Below are 19,941 nucleotides of genomic sequence, written 5' to 3' on the forward strand. Positions count from 1 at the left end.
TGCAAAAAAGCAACTGCGTTTTGAAGCAAGCCAGAACATTTGGAAGCAGAGGATGTAGATCAACATATTTTTCATGTTCTGAGAAGCCAAAGGGCTTGCCATTGTCTGAGAACAGACCTCAGTCTGGGAATCCAGAGAGCTGCTCCTGGTCTAGCCCAAGTGGCTTGATGAGCTAGAGAAAACTGAAATAAATCAGGGGTTCTCATGGTGCTTTCAGACCTGGAATGTTGTCAAGTGACATATTTATATATAACAACAAATCCAAGTAAAGCTTCTCTGGTTCAAAGGCCTGTCCAGACAGTCCCACTTCTGGCCTGGAGATGTCTTTGTGGGGCTCAAGGGGGAGCCAAACCTCCTAAGAACTCTGCAAGGGATCAAGGGAATTCATTGCCTGAGACAGTCTCCAAATATTCTACGATTTATGCAAGTCAAAGTGTTTTTCAATTCCATGTATAGGACTCATTTTATATAGGTGGGTAATTATCTTTCTTTGAAAGACTTTCTCTTTCTTAAATGTCCACTAGACACTAATACCCAAATAAGATACTGTAGAGGCAACTCATTGATAACAAAGTCTTCCTCTATTTTGCTAATTACAACCCTGACCTGTCTCTGAACAGATGGCATAATTTTTGGTGAAATAACACCTCACAAAGGGCACTTGGTCATCCTCTGATGAGGCTTCTCAGCTCTGAGATAATCATACTTAAATAACTTTTCTTTTCAACACAAAAGAAAGAATAATATGAAGGTTTAGGGAGAACAGGAAAATGTTCAGAGTAGGAGAAAAATTAGATTAGCTACTCAACTGCAAAATTCTCCTGCTTTTACTAAGACTCCTGGTGTAACCCCAGAAGTCACTGTGTAAAATAAATGGTATTTGATAATGTGGTAATGTAACTATTAATAAAAAGTTTCCACTTCACAGATGGCTTGTGGCGTGGTGCACATAGCTCCCCTCCCCTCCCCCACTGCAAGCTGCCAGCACGGTAGGGGAACGGATGAAACAAGGAATGACAGGATTCCTACGGAATGAGCAGAACAGCGAACACGCTCGGGAGGGTGGGAGCATCACTTATCTACAGCTAGAAGTTCAGGATAGCTTTCTTGAAAGAAGTAAAGTTTTAGTTGAAATCTAAATATGTATACACACACACACACACATATAAATATAATGAAGACACTAATTTCAAACTCAAATCGTCTTACAGTGAATATAACAGCAGATGTGAGTGAGCGTAGGAGGTTGGGCAAATTGTAAGATTTAGCTCTGGAAATCATTTCCACTGGATGCCATCTATCTCTTCTCCCAATTCTGAAATATTCTATGGGTACTTCAAACCCAGCATGTTCAAACTAAACATATCTGTTTCCCTCCATCACCCCTAAAACCCTAAAATTCATGTATCCCTGTTTCTGGGAATACCATCTCCCTCCTCCCAGTTACCCCAAACAGTTGTACATTCTCTTTGACCCTCCAATGACTTGCCAAGACCTGCTGACATTTCCTTCTACATATCTCCCACATCTGTCCTTTCTCTTTTATCCACATCCTTTTTTATCCACATTCTCTTTTACCACTATCCTCCTCAGGTCAATATCATCTCCCACTTGGATGAGCTCATCAACAGTCTAACTGGTCCCCTTGATTCCCATACTTCCCAACTCAAATTCCTTTTGTGGGCTGCAGCCAGAGTGTTCTTTCCAAAACACAAAGCTTCTCTGTCATGCATCTGCTTAACACTCTTCCTGCGCCTTTTAAGGTAGAGCTAAATCACTTTAAGGGTTTCCCTGGTGGTTGAGATGGTGAAGGATCTGGTGCAATGCAGGAGACCCAGCTTCAATCCCTGGGTTGGAAAGATCCCCTAGAGAAGGGAATGGCTACCCACCCCAGTATTCTTGTCTGGAGAATGCCATGGACAGAGGAGGCTGGCGGGCTACAGTCCATAGCATTCCACGGTCAGAGGAGCCTGGTGGGCCACAGTCCTTGGGACCACAAAGCCGGACAGGACTGAGTGACCCTACGGTCAAGCCCCCGTAGCGTGGCTTCCAAGACCTCTGGTGTCCGTCACGTTCCTCCTGGCTCCCTCCTCTGCCTACAGGAAACTACAGTGCACCATCTGGGTTTGTTAAACGGGCCATTTTCTCTCTTCAAGGCCTTCACCCACATTGTTTCATCTCCTAGGATACTCCCAGCCTTATTCCTCTTATCCTGGGGGCTGGTCCTGACGTGCTCTTCAGACTAGTGTATTCATCACTCCCTTCTGGGGGTGTCCCTGTCTCCAGGGACATGAGATATCCCTGCTGTGTGCCTCTACCAACAGCAACCTTTACCTCCCCCATCATCGTACGTAGCATGTTGTATTATAACTGTTTGATTAAATGCCCATTTCTCCAACTAGATTGTAAGTTCTCTGAGGGCAGGAGACATGTCTGTGTTGATTATCACTGAATCACCAGTGCCCGGGAGAGGACCTGGCATATGCAAGATAATCAACACATATGTACTAAGCAGATTGAAAGAAATAATGAATTTCTCATACTACCCCTCAGCAGCCCTAATAACTGACGGGCCATTTTGTTTCTCTTCACCCTATGCAGTTATTTTAGGGCTTTAAATCCATTCCTGATCAAGTCTTTAACTAGCTGCTTTTTGCCTTTGGGATAACGTTTAATGTTTCATCTTGGCATGACACATAGGCTCATTAGCCTACTTTCCTGGGCTTATCTCCATTACTTTGTTTAAATGAAATCGATGCTTGGGTTTCCTCGAGGAAACGTGATCTCCCAGTCCTTGGTACCCCGGACCGTCTCACTCTCCTCTCTACCTGTAACAACTGGATACACACTCGTTGCTGTTTATGCTCTTTGTATCAACCCAGGGTGATCTCCTCTTGGAAGTCCAATCTACCAAGTTTTCCTCCTCCTACCAATAATGGAATAGGTGTCGGTTTTCTGAGTGTTTTTGTGTCCTGTGTATTTTTATCCATAACGTTTGAACTTTGGCTTTCTACTTTTATGACCAGAACTTCATTAGGAGCAGAGAGAATAATCTTATTTATCTCTCTATCACCTAATTTAACACAGTGCCTGACACAAAAGGGCCAATTAATATCCTTTGAATACTTTCCTTTTAAATGAAAAACTTTTTAAAAATACAGGTAATGAGAAGCAAAAGGAGAAGGAGAAGCAAAACAAACACCAGTAGTTTTTTTTTAGCTAAACTGACATGATGTGCTCATGTTATTCCTATGGGGGTCTATGCAGACACCTCCTGCCGGGGCAATCTCCTAAACTCAAACCGGGGAGGAAGGAGAGAGGGAGGGAGGGGAGGAGGGAGAGAGAGAACAGGGAGCGAGGAGTGGATGGACTGTCGCTGCCTTCACCTTTATCTGCTCAGCGTGTGTGTTTTGTCTGGCCTCAGTACTCTAGCACATTGCTTTCCGTATATAAGCCTTCAGTCCCTCAGAGTCTAGGACGTCCCCTTCTCACCATCACTGCAGACACCTCCAAGCTCCAAGACATTTGCTTATGAGGTACAACTGCTTCCTATTTTTTTTTTCTTTACTTTTTTTTCTTTACTGAGAAGATATAATGCCCTCCAGCCAGTAGTTCTAGAATAAACAGAAATTACTTTTCAAAACCCTGTTATTTTCTTAGAAAATGTCAACTGCTTAGTAGCCAAGGAATCCAAAAGAGACTGCCGATGTCTCATAGATAACACGAGCTAGACATCCCCTGAGAGTGGTATAGGTCTCTGTGGCCACCCCACGTGACCTGGGAGCTACCCAGAGATCTACAAATGCCATCCTCCCAGGGACTGAGCCTCACTGGCATTCAGCAACCCAACTCCCACATTTCTGCAGATGTGAGAAGGTGGAAGGCCTCCTACTCACCACGTGTGTGTAAATACTCAGACAGATTTAGTCACAGGTCTCCTCCACCTAAATTTGGTTCTTGACGTGTGTTCAAATTCTTTTCACACACACAAATACACCCACCTATTACCATTTCTGTAAATAATCCCTCCTCTGCAGGCCTGGTATGAAACTCCAATTAGGGTTAGTCAGCATTTACAAAGTGGTTTGTGCTTTTCTCGAGGCGAAGTTCCAGGAGCTAGAGCGCTTCACGACCATTCCCTCCAGCGTGCCTGTGCATCGAAGCTCTCCGAGGTCAGGGAGAGCTGGAGCCAGCCCGTCAGACGCAGCAGAGAGCAGGTCAGAGCACGTGTCAGAAACCGAGCCCCCGCCTCAGCAGCCGGTCTGGGACAGCAGCATGCAGGTGAGGCAGCGGGCTCGCGGGATCTGAAACGCCAGTGGGCAAGTCCTGCGGGATTCTTAGAAAGGGGCAACGATGGCGGGCTCTCCTGGGGGTGAGGCCGAGGGCACGGCTGCGTGTGGCCTTGGGGGTGGGCAGGATGTGTGCGTTTGCCTGTGTGGATGATGCATGTGTTTGGAGGGGTCAGGAGGCTTTGCACTGCTGGGGAAGGTGCTGAAAAGCTTTGTTTAAAGGAGAGCATTTTGCAATATTCCTACTCTTCACCTGGTGATAAAACGACTGGGTTAGGAGTATAAGTTCTGGGGCCATGGGAGAGCATTCTGCAACATGGTCCTGTCACAGAGAGGCAAATTTTCCCGAAGGCTTTGGACGGCTGGAGATGACAAAGTTTGGGACAGGGGATAAAGTAGCTGAAGAGGATTTCCGGCTCTCTTGATCAGTTCCCCTCAGACTGCATTTAAGACTCCTTTGGTTCTCACAATCTGGGCTACCCACCAGGTAGCATGCCCTTCACTCCACGTGCCCTTGAAGGGATGACCAAGCAGGCCACCCCAGTACGGTGAGACAGAGAACAGGCAGCCACATGGCTTAATCGGAAGGTCGGCCCCTTAACGAGACTGCAGATTACCTGAAGGAACAGAGCATTTTACAACTCTTTTTTGCTGTCCATTCCCGACACAGGCTTTCAATAAATGACTATCATGACTAATTTTTTTAAAAGATGCATTATTTTGTGACAGATGCTGTTCTTAGCATGCTTTATGAATTTATTTAAATTCTCAAACTAACCAGATGTGGTAGTGCCACTATTACCTCTGTTTTGAAGAGACACTAGTGAGCATTGAGACATGAAGAAGTAAAGTAACTTGTTCAAGGTCACAGAGCCATGAGGGGCAGAGCTGGGATTCAAATCCAGACAGTGTGGCTTTAGCATCCAGACTCCAGACCAACCCATGATTCCACTTCTTACAGATATGCGGGATTCCTGAATTTCCTGTGGCTTTCGTGTGACTGGGGCAGGGAAAGGATCTCAGGAAGTGATGAACCTTCTCAGAAGAGAAATCTACTAATACAAACACTAAATCACAGCCTCTTTTTATTCCTCACCATGACCACCTGGAAGAAAAAAATGAAACACAACGGCAACAAAAATGTACTCCCACTTAAGATATGGTTTTGGTTGCGTGTGATTTTTTTTTTTTTCCTTGATTGGGCCAGCCCTGGTAGATTCGGCTTGGTCCTTGGTTTTCCACAGACTCAGATTCCACAGCCTCTGTAGGCAAATGAGTCGCTTCGAGGGCCAGCTCAGGGTTTGTGATATCCTCAGAGTGGCGCCAACATACCCTTCTGGTTCTACAGTGGATTTTGCGCCCTTTTGGGTCCCCATCCTGGTGAGATGCACCAGACCTGACCCAACGTCCAGATGCAGGACTGGAGTAGTGATTCCCTCCGTCCTGCTCTCACAGGGATTCCGTCTCCCTGCACACATGTGGGAAGTGAGTGCGGGGCCACAGGAGAAGAGCTACAGGAACCGTCAGTAGTCAAAGGCAGGACAGAACTGCATAGGAAAAGGACAGGATTCCAGCGGGATGAAGGAAGAGAGGGGGGCATGTCACCCGCCAGATGAGAGCAGAGAACGCTCTGGGAATTGAGAGCAGTGAGGTCTGCACGAGGGCCGGTGCTGGAGGGGGAGAGGCTGGGACACAGGCCGGGTCGGTGGGAGGAAGGGGAAGAGTGGAGAAGAAAGGACAGCAGGCTGAGGCTGCGGCCACACGGGAAACACGAGCCGCTCACATCTGACCAGGGGAGAGGGAAGACAGAAAGGATGCGGGATGGAAGAACTGTTCCCAGGGCAGAGGTGACACCAGAGACCCGCTTCTGATCCTGCTGACCGTCTGACTCTGACTCAGAATTTCCGTGTCCAGTGGGGCTCAGTGATGAGCCTTATCTAGAGCTCAGTAATGTCATGCAAAGATAACAAGATACCGATGGGAAAATATTCAGAGTGTTCCATACTGCATTCACAGAAGGGGAACCTAACCTGCCTATTCGGTTTAGGTCTGATCACAGTTGAACATGATGGTGGCTGCAAGCCACTTCTCCAGCATTCTTACTGTCCTGGTCCATGCGCTGAATGGCTGACTCAGCGTTATCAGTGATGGAGCTGCTGTCCTGTGCTAGGACTTAGGATTGTTAAGGGCAATCAGCCATATTCTCTGGGTACAAATTGTACCCAGATGATGCGGAAGAAGACGGGTGGAGAAGTGCAGTGATACAGATGTTAATGAAGCCTTCCCTGATGGCAGCAGAGGCAGTCGTCAGCCTTTTCCCAAACACAACTCCACTCCTAAGCTTAACTCTTTATTTCAAATGGAAAGCCTCCTTCCCAACCCTGACCATATTTCTTGAAATCCTGAATCTTCAAATTCCAAGTCAAATGTCATTTTTAAAAAAAAAAATAGTTTCTATTCTTAAAAGCTGAAATTAACCTCTTCATTCTATGTGCTCAGTCATGTCCAACTCTTTGTGACTCTGTGGACTGTAGCCCACCAGCCTCCTCCGTCCATGGGATTCTCCAGGCAAGAACACTCGAGTGGGCTGCCATTCCCTTCTCCAGGAGATCTTCCTGACCCAGGGATCGAACTCCTGTCTCCCACACTGCAGGCAGACTAGACTATCGTCTGAGCCACCGGGGAAGACCAAGTTGCTACTCTTAAAGGCTGAAATTAATCCTTCCATTCTATGTGCATCTGTAACACTATTTACATCTGTTTTAATATTTAACCCAATTAGTTTTTTAAAATTGTGTATGGTGAATACACGTGTGTGTGTGTATGTGTAAATATCTCTAAGTTGTAAGCTTGTTTGACGGTAGGATTGATGCCTGATTCTCCCACAGGCCTGAGCATGAGGTTTCTTTAAATGTACTCAGAGTATGTACAATTTGAACTACTCTACTTCTTAAAGCTCAACATTCAGAAAACTAAGATCATGGCATCTGGTTCTATCACTTCATGGGAAACAGATGGGGAAACAGTGGAAACAGTGGCTGACTTTATTTTTTTAGGCTCCAAAATCACTGCAGATGGTACCTGCAGCCATGAAATTAAAAGACGATTGCTCCTTTGAAGAAAAGCTATGACCAACACAGACAGCATATTAAAAAGCAGAGACATTACTTTGCCAACAAAGGTGTGCCTGGTCAAGGCTATTGTTTTTCCAGTGGCCATGTATGGATGTGAGAGTTGGATTATAAAGAAAGCTGAGCGCTGAAGAATTGATGCTTTTGAACTGTGGTGTTGGAGAAGTCTCTTGAGAGTCCCTTGGGCTGCAAGGAGATCCAACTAGTCCATCCTAAAGGAGATCAGTCCTGGGTGTTCATTGGAAGGACTGATGCTAAAGCTGAAACTCCAATACTTTGGCCACCTGATGTGAAGAGCTGACTCATTGGAAAAGACCCTGATGCTGGGAGCGATTGAGGGCAGGAGGAGAAGGGGACGACAGCGGATGAGATGGCTGGATGGCATCACCGACTCAATGGACATGAGTTTGAGTAAACTCCAGGAGTTGGTGATGGACAGGGAGGCCTGGTGTGCTGCGATTCATGGGGTCGCAAAGAGTCGGACACGACTGAGCGACTAAACTGACTGACTGACTGATAGTCTGTTTTAGGATGCTAAAGTGAGAAGACTTTGCTTCATTCTAGCAATTGTGAGTCCTTGTCTGCACATGCCAAAAATAATTTCTTGTTCTGAAAAGGCATAAAAAAGTTATAACCTTCAGACAAAAATGACCTAGTCATTTTTCTATGCTTATAGGTGAATAGGCCAAAAAAGAAACAAAAAATCTTCAAACTAATCAAAGAATTTTTCATTTGGAAAAGATGCTACCCTGGTGGCTCAGAAGATATAGAACCTGCCTGCAAGGCAGGAGACTCAGGTTCAATCCATGGGTCAGGAAGATCCCCTGGAGAAGGGAATGGCAGCCCATTCCAGTATTCTTGCCTGGAGAATTCCATGGACAGAGGAGCCTGGCAGGCTACAGTCCACGGGATTGCAAAGAGTTGGACATGACTGAAGGGTTTTCGCTTTCACTTTTCTACATTTAATTTAATCCAGCATCTTAATTACAAATGAGGAAACTAAGCCCTAAGAAATCCAGATGCTTCCACAGTATCAAACTGCCAGAATCAACAACATCAAATTTCCAGACCCTTATGTTCAATGCTCTTTCCAATAGATCAAATAGATTATTTTTAAAAAGAGAGAAAATATGTTTTTTTAAAAAGAAATAGCACTAAAATATATAGAGAAGAATTAATTGGAAACCACATACATTATAGAGAAAAATTTTCCTATCAGTCCTTAGATAAAAATCATGCTTTCACTAACATAAACAAAATTGTTTGTAAAGTTTAAATCTTTAATTAAAAAATCCGACTTTTCCAGATTTTTCACCCTAAGGTCTCGAATTATTCTATGCAGTGGGCAGGGAGAACTGTTCTGAGGTCCTTCTCCAAGATAGGTCAATATGTCTGGTGAAACTGGTCATTAACAGGTGTTCTTAACAGTTGTGGGCACGAAATAACACATCAAGGCTTTGCTGAGAGGTGCACGTTCATGCTTGCTCTCTCCCATCATGATTCAGGCAAACGCAGCAGATGCACTCAAATCTGGCACAGTGAGCTGCATCCCAGCTCCTCCACTGAGGTCAGAGCCCCTGCCTTTCCCCTGTCACTGCCGCCCCACCCCCACCCTGACGGAGCTGGCCCACGGTAAAGACACCCTGGGCTGGCACATACAGACTAGGTCTAAGCACTACATTTGAACTGAAAACTCACTGGGTTCCAGTTCCAAGTGGGGATATCTTACTGGCTTCTGTTTCTGGACAGGGATGTACATGGGGCTTCCCAGGTGGCTCTGTGGAATCTGCCTGCTGATGCAGGAGGCACGGATTCGATTCCTGGGTTGGGAAGATCTCCTGGAGAAGGAAATTTCCACTCCAATATTCTTGCTTGGAAAATCCCATGGATGGAGGACCCTGGCAGGCTATAGTCCATGGGGTTGCAAAGAGTCAGACATGACTTAGCAACTAAACAACAACATACACATACATTTGTGTGTAACCTAGACAGCATATTAAAAAGCAGAGACATTACTTCACCAAAAAAAGTCTGTCTAGTCAAGGCTATGGTTTTTCCAGTAGTCATGTATGGTTGTGAGTTGGACTATAAAGAAAGCTGAGCACCGAAGAATTGATGCTTTTGAACTGTGGTGTTGGAGAAGACTCCTGAGAGTCCCTTGGATTACAAAGCGATCCAACCTGTCAATCCTAAAGGAAATCAGTCCTGAATATTCATTGGAAAGACAGATGCTGAAGCTGAAACTCCAATACTTTGGCCACCTGATGTGAAGAACTGACTCATTGGAAAAGACCGTCATGCTAGGAAAGATTGAAGCCGGGAGGAGAAGGGGAAGACAGAAGATGAGATGGTTGGATGGCATCACCGACTCAATGGACATGGGTTTGAGTAAACTCTGGGAGTTGGTGATGGACAGGGAGGCCTGGAGTGCTGAAGTTTATGGGGTTGCAAAGAGTCGGACATGACTGAGCGACTGAAATTATATATATATATAAAATAGATAATAGATATATAATATGTATACACATCTATGTATATATCTAGCTAGACAGTAATACATAACTGGTCAGATAAAAAAATCACCCAGTTTTAAAAGTTCCTTCATCTGTTGCAGAGGACAGTCTGAAAACTAGTTTCCAGTTACAGAACTCTCCCCCTTCCCTCCCCCTAGCTGCTCTGAACTTCCCAGGGCCTCCTCGGGGGCACGGGGAGACAGCATGGGTTTTGGAGCCAGTTACACAGGAGCTAAATACTACTTCTGCTGTTTGTTACCGAGTGATCCTGAGAAGATTACTTAATCTCTCTGGACAATAATTGTCTTATCTCTAAAATGAGGATACTGCCCATCTTGGAGGTGTAAGGCTCTGATGTAATATGCCAGAAGGTGCTATTGGGTGTGCTCAGGGCATAATAACTATTATGATGAAGGCGATGAGGAGGGGAAAGGAAAAGAGGAACAAGGAGGAAGACGGTGGCCTCCACTCCCCAAATGGCGTCTGTATTTCAGAATCTCTCAGCAAGGCCTGGCAGAACTAGACTGCTAGTCCTTAGCTGGGGAATATGAAGCTCAAGGCAGAGAAAGGAGAACTAGCGTCGAGGAAGGGGTGCAGCGGCCCGGGGAGGAGGGGGAAGGGTTCACAAATGGCTAGCATTTAATATGTGATTTTCATCTTCTGAGCTTTATATCTTTACATACACTCAAGTCCCATCCGCTGCTGGGAAAAGGGCATTCACAGCAATGAGTTCAGCATCTTTTGAGCAGCCAAGGACAGTTTTTTTTTTTTTTTTTTTTTTTGCTTAGAAGGACAGGACTTCACAAAGCAGTGGCTAAACAAATCTCTGTGTCCCCTTGGTGGATAACCACAGAATTTCCAGTTACAGCAGCAGGCCCCACTATTTGCTAACTCTGGCAATTCTAGTAACTGGGAGAAACCCTAGAGATTACAGAACAAATGCCCAGCTGCTTTCTGGAGTCATGGGGGTCAGAGTACACAGCCACATCATGGGCAGAGTTATGCTGTGGTCTGAACTGCCCAAAGTACAGCAGGAAGGAGGAAGTCTGAGCCTACCCGGACATGCCCCGAACGACAGAGTCATTTTGTGCCTGCCTAAGATGCCATTCTGTTTGCAAACACATTCTATTGGCCATACCACCTGACAAAACAATTCCATCAAAAAGTCTAATGACAAATGACTCATGTTCAAAGAGGCCTACGCATCATTTCAGCAATGACTCCACGGGCATCAATTAAACAAGGAAAAGACCTGTTCTGAGGCACCACCGTCTGGTATTTCTCAGAGAGCCATAGTCAATGACTGATAAAACACAAGTGATCATAACTATAAAGAGATTTAGCAACCCTCTCCTTGCTCAAAAGCACCAAGAGCCTATGAGGACAATGAACCTGGAAGACCTCCAAAAGAAGAGGCGACTCGGGAAAGGCTGCACCTGAAGCTGGCACAACACTCTTCCTCATGCATGGAAAGCAACGACCTGGGGTTGCATGAGGTCATCCTGTCTGCCGCCAAAAGGCAGACTGCTCCCAGGGATGTTTGGGAGTTTGCCGGGTAGTCGAGGGGTGAGGGCAATTGCTATGTCTCCAGGGGAGAGAAAGGATTGGCAGAGGTCCACTCCCCTGCTCCTGGCAGCGCTTTCCAGTATCAGCACCCAGGACCAACCTCCTTCCCTGGAAAGCCGGCTTTAATCAGCTTTTGGATGGAGGGAAAAGGACAGACCTAATGAGCCTGTTGTCACAGTACACAGCCCCCAGGACGGAGCGCGGCTGGTGCAGAAGTGGGTTCCAAGCCTCCGGTTCTAGATCGGCCAGGCAGACACCTGTGTGTATGTGGACAAAGCTCCAAACGCCACTTCTTCATCACACCTAGAGGCTGGCTGTGACAAGCACCTGCGTTCTCTATTTCTGGCTTTTCCAACAACAATAATATGTGCCTGGATACCCAGTCCTAGTTCTGAACCTCTTCTTAAATACTAATCTGTTTCTTGTTTGTCCACTATGCAAGGTCAGATAAATGAGACAGAAAACACTTTACAGTGTGAATTTTGATCCAGATCTAAAATTGTTCATGACCTTTTATTCATTACCTTGATCTCTCCTTTTTATTTTGAGTGATACAAGAAAACACATCCCTCACATACACTGGCCCCAATATTAAGAAGGTAATGTTCTTATTCTAAGTCTATTCAAGAACAAAAGACCCAAACAAACAAACAAACCAAAAATGGGGCTTCCATTCTCAAGCCCCTTTTTGCCAGTGATGCAGTGCACTTAAATCTCTTTACAGCAGCTGCTTCAGTGTTAAGCTTTTAGTTGGAAATAAAAAGAGGTTTAGTTAAGGTCAGTGACAATTATTTTCTCAGCACAACAGAGAGGCAGCCCAACCCCATTAACCGCACTGAAATGGCAGAAGCAGAGTGGGTAGGAGTAGGAACAGAAGAATACCTGGAATCGCCAGATTGCAAAGGGGGACGTGGTGGAGGCGAGGCGGGAGGGAGGCCATCCAGTCGGCATTGCAGACCTCCGGTGTCTTTGTCCCGCCGGGGTTGGGGGAGCAGATGGTCCCCATCCTGAGTTTCCTTCTTACCTTCCTAAACGCTAGCATCCCTTTCTGTCAGTCAGCGTTTCAAGCGCAGCCCAGTGCCACTCGTTCAGCGGTCACCACCGCCCAGGTTCTCCAGCATTTCAGGGCACCTCTGTCACGCCAGTCCTGCCCAAAGGCCTTCGTGCCCCGGGGAGACGCGGGGCAAGGACGAGACTCCCAGCCCCCAGCCCCGCAGTCCCCACCCTCTCCGACCCAGCCGCTGTCCCCTTAATCTGCTCAGACCCAGCCTTAAACTTCTTACGGACCCGCTCTGGACCGGGGGAGCGGAGGCCCCTCGAAACAAATCGGACAGAAACTGAACGCCCTACGCCCTGCTCCAGCAGCCGCGCCGGGACCACTCACACGGCAGGTGCCCACGCGACACGCCGACACGCCGGGGGCTCCGTGCGCTCGCGAGCGCCGGGCGCACCACCCGCAGCGCGGCTCACGCTCTCGCGCGCGTCCCTGCGCCGGCCCGCAAGCCGGGCCTGCCTGACCGCCCTCGCCGGCTCTGCCTGACCGCTCTCCCCGGCTCTGCCTGACCACCCTCCCCGGCTCTGCCTGACCGCCCTCCCCGGCTCCTCCGCGCAGGTGCCCCGGTCCCGGGGCTCCCAGCGGCGCTCCGAGTGCACCCGGCGGCCGCGGGCTGCCCGCCCCGCCCCGCACTGCCGGGCAGATTTGCCGGGCGAGGCGGCTTGCGATTGGCCGCTGGCAGAGGGCGCTCCGATTGGCCCGCGCCCCGCGGCGCCCCTCCGAGCCGCGCCCAGCCTCCGCCGCCCGCCCCGACCCCGCCTCCGGCTCCTCCCGGCCTCCTGCGCCCTCCGCCGGCGCGGGCTGCGGGCGGGGAACGGGCCCGCTTGGACGGGTCGGGGCTTGGGTCGCCCAGGTGTTCCTGCCGCTGGCCTTTCGCGCAGTCCGCGCGGAGGTTAGACGCAGCCTCCCTCTTCCCTCCTTAGTGCATGCACACACACATGCACACGCACGGTGACACTAACGCAGGGAGGAGAGAACGTTTCCAATGAGCCATGTAGGCAGCAGCAACGTGAGAGGTACAGAGGCTGGGGAGAGCACGATATCGTGTCTGGACGACAGGACCAAGGAGGGCTTGCATTTCAACCACTACCTAACGAAGATTCAGGTACACACCACTTATTCCCATTCTGCAGAAATGCAAATGATGATACTTTACATTTGCATTGCCTGTTGTTTGGAACCTTCTTCCAAACTCTTTGTCCCATTTACTCGTCACAGCATCCCCAAAAGTCAGGCAGGGTCGGTGGTAGGTTGGTGGTACGACCCCCTTTTCGTAGACGAAATGAAACGTCCGGGAGCCTTCGGGGAACAGCTCATGTGACGGCCCTGTTTGGAAATCCCATTTTGGAATAAGATCCTCGAGCCCGGAGGCTTGTGGGCACAGAAACCCATTTCTGGGCTTTCTTCAATGTCCCCTACACTCTCAAATGGTCCTGTCCCAGGAGTAAACTACAGGGTCTCTGCAATGATGAGAACTTCGGACATCGGTAACCGCAGGAACACCCTGGCAAACAGGCAAATGGAGAAAAACAGCCAGACCCTGACGGTGGGACCCTGGAGGGTGTCAGGCCAGGCAGCTGCCCAGGGACTCCGGAGGGCTTACGGGAAAAGGAAACAGCAACCCCTGCCACGAGCAGACCGAAGGCTGCAGGTCGGCTGACACTTAATCACCGGATGGCCCCACCTGCTCGTCTCCAAGGTGATGACGGCCCCACCTGCTCGTCTCCAAGGTGATGACGGCCCCACCTCCTCATCTCCAAGATAACTACACGGCCGCGAAGCGACCGCTTTTCCGTACGCTTAACCTTGCTGCATAGCGCCCCCTTTGGACGTTTTATTAAACCTCCTCTTCTAGCCTGTTGCTGACATTCGTTTAAACCTGCTCTTCAGCCTTTTGAGCTGTGCAATAATAACCAAAAGTTTTGTTTGTTTCCTGAAGGAGTGAGTGGAAAGAGAAAGTGAAAGTCGCTCCGACGTGTCCGGCTCTTTGCTACCGCATGGACTACCCCGCCCATGGGATTCCCCAGGGCTGAAGTCTGGAGTGGGCGGCCTTTCCCTTCTCCAGGGGATCTTCCCAACCCAGGGGTCGAACCCAGGTCTCCTGCATTGCAGGCGGATTCTTTACCAGCTGAGCCACAAGGAAGACTTGGTTACTAAAGAGAAAGCCTACACCATTTATCATTCAGCCTCTGATCCTTAGAGAGCACTTCTGTGTAAGTGCGGTACATGTTGGGAACGACTGTCTCCTAGCAGTTTTAGTCAGTGAAATGCCCCCTCACCCCCACCCATATTCCCGAAGGAATATCCCGAGATTTGCTTTTGAAATGTCACCTTTTCTGGGCTTCCTTAAATGTACAATTAAAAAGAAAACTCAAACATAAAACTTCATGTTTGAAAGCTGCCTAAAGAAAACAAGCAGTGTTCTTCCAGCGTTACCTGGAATGCTAATTTCAATGACTTCCCCCCTTATTTTTCAGCTGTTAATGGAAGGAAGGAGCAGAATAAGAACACATTAAGCCTTAAACTGAGAGATATCACTGTGAGAGAGCAAGAGAAGTGGAACCACTTCAGAATGAGACGTTTTGCACCTCTGGCAGTTTTCGGTCAAAACTACTTAGACTGTGTAAGAAAACATTCAAAAGAAGACAGCATGCTCTCCATATATTCTTGAGTCAGTCCTGGAAGAAATTTTGCAGGTGAAGACACAGCCTCTAGTATAGTACTTGGCATGTAGCAGGTGTTCTATAAACATGTTAGAAGGAAGGAGATGCTCAGTAAACATGTCCCGCTGGGCTCCAGGTCGTAATTTAGAGCAGTGCTTTTCAACCTTTAATGTGCAAATCAGCCATATTCTGATTGAGTTGGTCTGAGACAGGCCTGAGATTCTTTGTTTCTAACCAGATTTGAGCTGCTTCTGCTGCTACTAGTTCAGACCATGCTTTGAGTAACAGGGCGTTAGGAAATAAGCTCATTTGCTAGGTGGGGGAATATGCACTGCATTTTCACTTTCTTTTCTGAGGTTTTATAACATTTTTATATCACTTTTATAATGAAAAAATAAACTTGCATTAAAAATTCCAGCTAAGAATTTCTAAGTATTAGAGAATTTAAAAAAAAAGAATTTCTAAGTATTAGAGAATAATTTTTCTATCATACTGTCTTGGAGACCAGATTATGAGTGGGATTTTTATACTATGCCACATTAGCTTTGGAAAAACTAATTTTAAAATATAGATTAATACCTAGAATATGAATAGTTAATATTTTGTTACATACTGTATTATGAAAAAAAATCAAGCACAGAGGAGACTAAATTAATAGGAGGATTGAATTTTAAAGCAAGTCCATTTTAATTGACAGTTACAACCAAGGGAGTGTTGATCTTGTGCAAATCGTTTTGATAGGTGCTAGGAATGGAGGAAAAGTTAAAAGTTGGCATATAATGAACATCAGATAATATATAATCCAGGAGAAAAGAAGTCAAATATGTGAATTTCAAAATGTAATGTGAGGCTGAATGAAGGGTAATAATAATAGAGGTGCATGTGGAGGACAATAAAGAGATATACATTTTGATGGGGGAAGGGCCAAGAGATGCATTAAAGAGGAGGTGGCATTTCAAGCCAGGTCCGGAATTCCGAGAAGAGTTTCTGCAAGTGGAAAGTGGGTAGAGGGCACGGGTGCATGAAACGGATTGTATAGCTGAGAAAACATAAGCAAAGCTATGACAATGAATGGGTGATGTGAGAAACAGAAAACACGTGAGGGATACATGGGAAATAGAACTCATTTACTCTCACTGGACCATCACAAGGGTTCAATGAGTTAAATACTCTTCCTAGCCCCATTTACAAAGGACACTGACGCTTAGAGGCTACATAACTCTGCCCTAGATCTCATAGCTAGTGGCAGAACTGTGACCCCAGTCTGCTGACCACTGTGCCAACGGCTTCTCATTATATGTTACCTATTATTATTGAAAATCTAGTAAAGGATGTTTAAGACCACAGTACGTTAAAGAGTTCGAACTTCCTTTTTTACAGATAAAAGGGGTCATTGCAAGTTTTTGAGAAGGGGAGAAAAATGATCCATACTGTATATAGAAGATAATGCCAGCATAATGAAGAATTGTTAGAGAAATACAATCATTTGGGTAAGTTTTTGAAATCAGTTATCTACGCAGGAAAAAAGTGAGAAAGCATGCCGAAACTCTGGCACACAGAGGCTAAATCTACAGCCTTTCAAAGTATGGTGCTTGCTTCCCGGTTCTCATTTCTTATCTCCAAGGACCTGTAACTCAAGGGCCACAGTAGACAGCCTGACTTCCTCTGGGATTATTTTCATCACTTGAATTTCTCATCAAAATGTTCATCAATTAATCCAACCTGTTTCTGCGAATACATCTACAACTTTTATTTTCTTTTCTGGAATTGTTTTTCTCCATTACTTGATTAAGGACCCTACTGAATTCCTGAAGAGGTGACTGCAGGCTTTCTCCTGTCTTGGAGGCTACATTATGTTTTAGAAATGTTAAAAACGGTTCATTTTCTTTGGAATCATTTCAAAGGTGAACACTGATGGTTCCAGAGCAAGCAGCTTGTCATTTGGATATGTCTGGTTGGCAGGGCAAGATGGCCTGGGTTTTGCTTGGCTGAAGGCACCCTAAGAGCTTCAGAGGAAACACATCAACTTAATGATGCTGAGGCTGGGGCTGTCTCCGGCCCCCACATCCCAGGCCCTGCCTACCTTCTCTCCCGGGCTGCGTGCTTACTGGGAAAGGAGCAGCTCGAAGAGCCTTACAACCAGGCATGTGGCCGTTCCGGGGACATGGTCTGGAGGTGGGAGTCTGTATGGTGCATTGAGTTCCACAGTGATGCTCACTCGTGGCTTTTTTTCCTGGCTGGAGGATGTGGTGAGGGTGAGGAACGGAAGTGATGAGCCAGAAAAATGAAAGATGAAAGGGGGTGTAAGCCTGCATTCCTCTGTGCCTCATATCAGCAGTTTATCTCTAGTCATTCTCAGCCTCATTTCCTCAATACAGGCTCCCAAAACAATGTGATAAGGATCAGAACAGAATGAAGAAGTGTCCCCGTACGGGCAGTGCTGGGGGCGCGATGACGGCAGCACCAGCTACCTTCAGGAACAGTGACATCAGTGGAGCACCCGGGACACTCGGGAGCCTCCGTGGAAGGACGTCACCCAGCACACCGCCTTTGAGCGTGTACGATGCACCCCAGACATCCCTGGCGTGAGGGCTGAGTCAGGAACTGGCGTCAGTCATTGTGCTGATTCGGGCTAGAGCCAGAGGCCTCGTGGCTGTGACCCAGACCCTGATCACACCCAGGCGAGTGTCTTTAAGAGCCCGATAAGGAGCAGCACTAGCTTAAGCAGGAATTGTCCACATGTGACTCCACCTTAGTGAGTGCATGCAGCGGTACCGGCCCTGAGATTTTCCCTCCAGATGTGGAAGCCTGGTGATGGGGAAGAGCCTCTGAGACGCTCTGTCCTTTTTTTTTTTTTTAAAGATAATTTTACTTATTTATTCATCTAGGCTGTGCTGAGTCTTCACTGCTGCGTGAGCTTTCTCTGGCTCTCCGGTTGTGGGGCGGGAGGGTGGCTCTCCCGTGCAGCGCGTGGGCTCCTCCTCGCCCTGGCCTCTCTTGTTGCGGGGCCCAGGCTCTAGGACGTGCGGGCTCGGCAGGTGCGGCACACAGCATGCGTTTAGCTGCTTCGTGACGTGGGATCTTCCAGGATCAGGGTTCGAACCCATGTCTCCTGAGTTGGCTGACAGATTCTTTACCACTATGCCACCAGGGAAGCCTGCATCTCTGCTTTTTTTATTTATTAAACATCAAGGGTTTCTGGTATACTTAAAGATTTCCTTTAACAACACGTTTGCTATAATACTTTTGAGAGAAGCTAAATAACAAATGATGATTGTTAAATTAGTTTAATGTCTGTTTATTCCTTCTAGCACTCCATATTCCTGCAGCCTCTTCCATTCTCCCTTCCCACCCAACCCTTTCACTTAAAAAAAAAAAAAAAAGGTAACCGAGGGAAGCTCCACATCTTTATTCTTCCAGTTAGGTAGCTTGTTTTCCTTTAGCCAAGTCAACGCTCTCTTCCTGGCTAGTGATCTATGAAGTGCCTGATTTAATATGTTATGGAGCCACCTTCTGGTCATAAAGGCACACTTCAAGCGCGTAGAAAGTCCCCTAAAAAAGAAGTCTCCACATCCCCAGCACCGACAGAACAGCTAGGAACTTCTGTAAATACAGACTCCTGGTTCACACTCCAGCCCTGCTGAATCAGATCCCCTGGGGGTGGCATCTTTTTTTCTGTCTTAAAAAAAAAAGCTCCCCAGGGGATTTTTATGTCTCACATGCTTTAGATCAACACTTAGGCATATCAATCAATTTCTTAAAAAAAAAAAAGTTAGGATAGGTGGAATGGCAGTTCTGACCCATGTTGTGTATAAGTTTAAGCAATTAGAGAAAAACATTTCAGTTTAACTGGCAGGAAAACCAACGGCTATCTCTACTTACCCCACCCCAAGGGTCTTGGAATTATGCAAGTGACATCAGTTGTTGGAATGCGTGTGTATGCTGGTATGTATGTTCATCATCACCTGACCTTCCATCACAATTGGTACGACCGCTGTACATTTGTTATTCATTTAGCAAATAATGACCTGATTCCACATTTTGATTTGCTGACATCATTTGGAAATACCACGTTGCCATATCACCTGAGTGGTAAACAGCATGTTAATTGACAGCAGATATTATCTTTCCCTCCCAACTTTATTATTAAGATTACAGGTTTACAAAAACAACTTCAACACCAATAATCCATTTTAAAAAACAAAGTAAATAAAATAATGAATCATTGGTATTTTCCCCTTATCCACTGTCTCAATGTTAGGTTATAGTCAAAACTCTTAGTATGTTTCTTGGCTTTTTGAAGATTTGGTTTCAGAGAATTCTGATCTGCGGAAACCTCTGCAGCTAACCTCCCACCTCAGCCATGTCTTGACGAACCCTTCCTAAACTGTGCCCACAGCTTCTGCTTCCTTTTAGTAGCAAAAGTAGAGAAAGTAAAATTTACCTAGCACGTTTTTCTGTTTCGTGTGTGTGTGCTAAGTCGCTTCAGTCACATCCGACTCTTTGTGACCCTTGGATTATAGCCCAGCAGGCTCCTCCGTCCATGGGATTCTCCAGGCAAGAATACTGGAGTGGGCTGCGGTGCCCTCCTCCAGGGGATCTTCCCAACCCCGGGATTGAATCCAAGGTTCTTACGTCTCCGGCATTGGCAGGGGGTTATTTAACACTAGCACCACCTGGGAAGTCGCTTTCTGTTTCAGCCAAGTATAAGTAAGAATGTTCTAG

General features: G+C 46.8%; 1 protein-coding gene across 1 annotated transcript in view; it reads right to left on the minus strand.

Annotated features, from left to right (window-relative positions):
- PLCXD2 (phosphatidylinositol specific phospholipase C X domain containing 2) overlaps nt 1-13,018 on the minus strand; it is a 52,762-nt gene extending 39,744 nt beyond the window's left edge. Inside the window, exon 1 of the mRNA XM_065913731.1 lies at nt 12,382-13,018. Coding sequence (XP_065769803.1) covers nt 12,382-12,541 — 160 coding nt within the window. The 5' untranslated portion in view covers nt 12,542-13,018. The remainder of the gene's footprint in view (nt 1-12,381) is intronic.
- Between the last annotated feature and the right edge of the window lie 6,923 nt (nt 13,019-19,941).

This window comes from Muntiacus reevesi, chromosome 21, assembly GCF_963930625.1.
Source record: "Muntiacus reevesi chromosome 21, mMunRee1.1, whole genome shotgun sequence".
NCBI classification, from domain to species: Eukaryota; Metazoa; Chordata; class Mammalia; order Artiodactyla; family Cervidae; genus Muntiacus; species Muntiacus reevesi.